Here is a 2503-nt window from a genome sequence, read left to right as displayed (position 1 = left end):
GCACTGGTTTGTGGAGTGTTTATCTCACACAGACACGTGTTGTATGATTTTGTTCTGTGCAGGTGTGTGTGTGAGTGGGTGTGAGTGTGTGTGATTTGGTTTATGTTTGTGTGAGTGTGGGTATGTGTGTGGGTGTGTGTGTGGGTGTGGATGGGTTAATGGATGTATGTTTCTATATGGTCGCTTTTAAGCACAAGGGGGCTATCCCGAAAATGCTGTTTTGAGAAAATCGAAGGTAAAGTTTTTGTCCCTTGTTCAGTTTCTTTAAAAGACAAGGAGAGTTTTCTCTATAACCAAACAAATATACACACCACTAAAACCAAACTTCTACTATAGGTAGGGCAATGCCCACTTTTGGTGTAGGTCAAGATTTCTGGAAACCCCCGAATTCTGAGTTAGCCTGCTTGTCCTTAAAAGCGACGATTTATAGTGGAGTCTGCTTATTTGGCATACAGTAAATATATGAAAACAGAGGTAAGCTGAGAGAAAAGACAATCCAATTTTTTTCTTCTTCTGTTTGAGCAAGCTCCCTAAACCCAAAAAAACTTGGTCAAGTGGTTGGTTGGCGGGTGCTCTGGTGTGGTTTGCTTCTTCTTTCCTGTCAAAAATCTGTCGTCTTTATCTCCCACCCTTTTCTTTTTTGTGTTTGTTACTCTCTTGTAGCATATCTATTCTTCGGCACTGTTATGACCGTATTGTGTTGCAAGTGCCGTAAAACACATACTAAAAAAAATATTTTTTTAAATGTGAAAAGAGAGGTAAACTGAAAGAAGGGAAAATCCCTTTTTTTTTTTTCTCTTCTACGTTAGCAACCTCCCGAAACTAAAAACTTGGCCAAACTGAAGATAATCTGATGGTCCCTCATAAATATTTCGGTTTTAGCAGAGACTTCATTATTTATATGATGAGCGAGAGAGAGTATTTATATGATGAGAGAGAGAGAGAGAGAGAGACAGACAGAGAGAGAGAGAGAGAGAGTGACAGAGAGAGAGAGAGAGAGAGAGAGAGAGAGAGAGGCAGAAGGATACATGTAGATAGATGGACAGACCCAGACAGACAGACAGACAGACATCCACACACAGAGAGAATAACGTATAGACAAAGATGAGAGGGAGAGAGAGAGAGAGAGAGAGAGAGAGAGATTTAGATAAAATGTATTGGTTGTGATTTTGTTCTTCTTACCATTCGCTATTTTCTTTCCACAGTTTTTATGAGCGGCCCGACATGGCAGAGGACCTCATCACAATTTTCACACCTTTGTCACATTCCTTAGCGGCTTTTTCCGTGGGTAAGTCCTTAGCAGGAAGGGCCGATGGAGTAGTCTCCCTCCTCGTTTTAACCAAGATAATCGGTGGCTGGTTGGCGGGTGCTCTGGTTTGGTTTGCTCTTTCTTTCCTATCAAACATCTATCATCGTCTTTATCTCCCCTCCTTCTTTTTCTTTTTTGTGTTTGTTACTCTTGTGTAACAACTCTAATCTTCGGCACTTATATGGCCTTATTGTGTTGCAAGTGCCATAAAGCTCTTACTAAAACAAAACAAGATACTCGGGACGCATTGATTTTGTACGTCACTTTACTTTAACCCTATCCGTACGCCCTGTGGTCATTTTGTACCCCCAGGGTTGTAATCTTCACATTTTAGAGTACTTCTAGTGCGAACATTTCTTTGAAACTTTCATTATTTCTCAAAAATTCATTTTGACAGACAACTATGCAAAGCGTACGGATCGGATTAATGAGTAAATTTCCTCATTGGAAAGAGGTGGCACAGAGTTCCCCACGTCGTATGGGTACGATAGTAAAACACGACGTACGGATAGGGTGAAATAAAGTAATAGAGTTGAGTAATTTCTGTTTGCTTTTTTTTCTTCTTCTTAAAATTTTATCCCTAGGCCCTTCTACCCTGGCTTGGCTTTTTCCAAAACCATTGTAAAATAGTTATGGTCTGTTAATGAAACTGCGCAAGTGAACCAAGAATGATTTTAAAATATTTTTTTTTGGGGGGGGGGGGGGGGGGGGTAAAATTCAAGTTATCATCATTGGTTCAATCACATCTTGGTAAAACAAAACAAAAAAATGAAATTCCAGTTACTTATGGGTGTGGTTATATATTTTAAAAGGTAAATGAATTGGACAAGTGCAATAGCAATGTTAATTATGACTCAGCACTGCTGACACCTGTGTGGATGTTATGCAAGTTGGTCAGACTGCCCTGTGTAGAGAAGCCACGGCAGTTGTGTAATGGGTGGGGGTGCGCTGAGTCTGTATAGAGAGGTGACAGTGGGTGGTTGACGGGTGCCCTGGTGTGGTTTGCTGCTCCTTCTTTCCTGTCAAACATCTGTCGTCCTTCTTTTTGTGTTTGTTACTCTCTTGTAACACCTCTAATCTCCGGCGCTTATATAACCTTAATGTGTTGCAAGTACCGTCGTAAAACTCTTACTAGAACTAACAAAGAGAGACCATGACAGTTGTGTAATTGGGGGGGAGGGGGGGGAAGAATGG

General features: G+C 40.9%; 1 protein-coding gene across 1 annotated transcript in view; it reads left to right on the top strand.

The window, feature by feature from the left end:
• The window catches only part of LOC101850278 (TLC domain-containing protein 2), a gene marked incomplete at its 3' end in the record, with an annotated part of 18344 nt that overhangs the window by 11442 nt on the left and 4399 nt on the right, over window positions 1–2503 (top strand). The window contains 1 exon segment of the mRNA XM_013087416.1: window positions 1206–1288. Coding sequence (XP_012942870.1) covers window positions 1206–1288 — 83 coding nt within the window.

This window comes from Aplysia californica, unplaced genomic scaffold (assembly GCF_000002075.1).
Source record: "Aplysia californica isolate F4 #8 unplaced genomic scaffold, AplCal3.0 scaffold00586, whole genome shotgun sequence".
In the NCBI taxonomy this organism is placed as follows: Eukaryota; Metazoa; Mollusca; class Gastropoda; order Aplysiida; family Aplysiidae; genus Aplysia; species Aplysia californica.
This window is presented reverse-complemented; position numbering and strand designations above follow the sequence as displayed.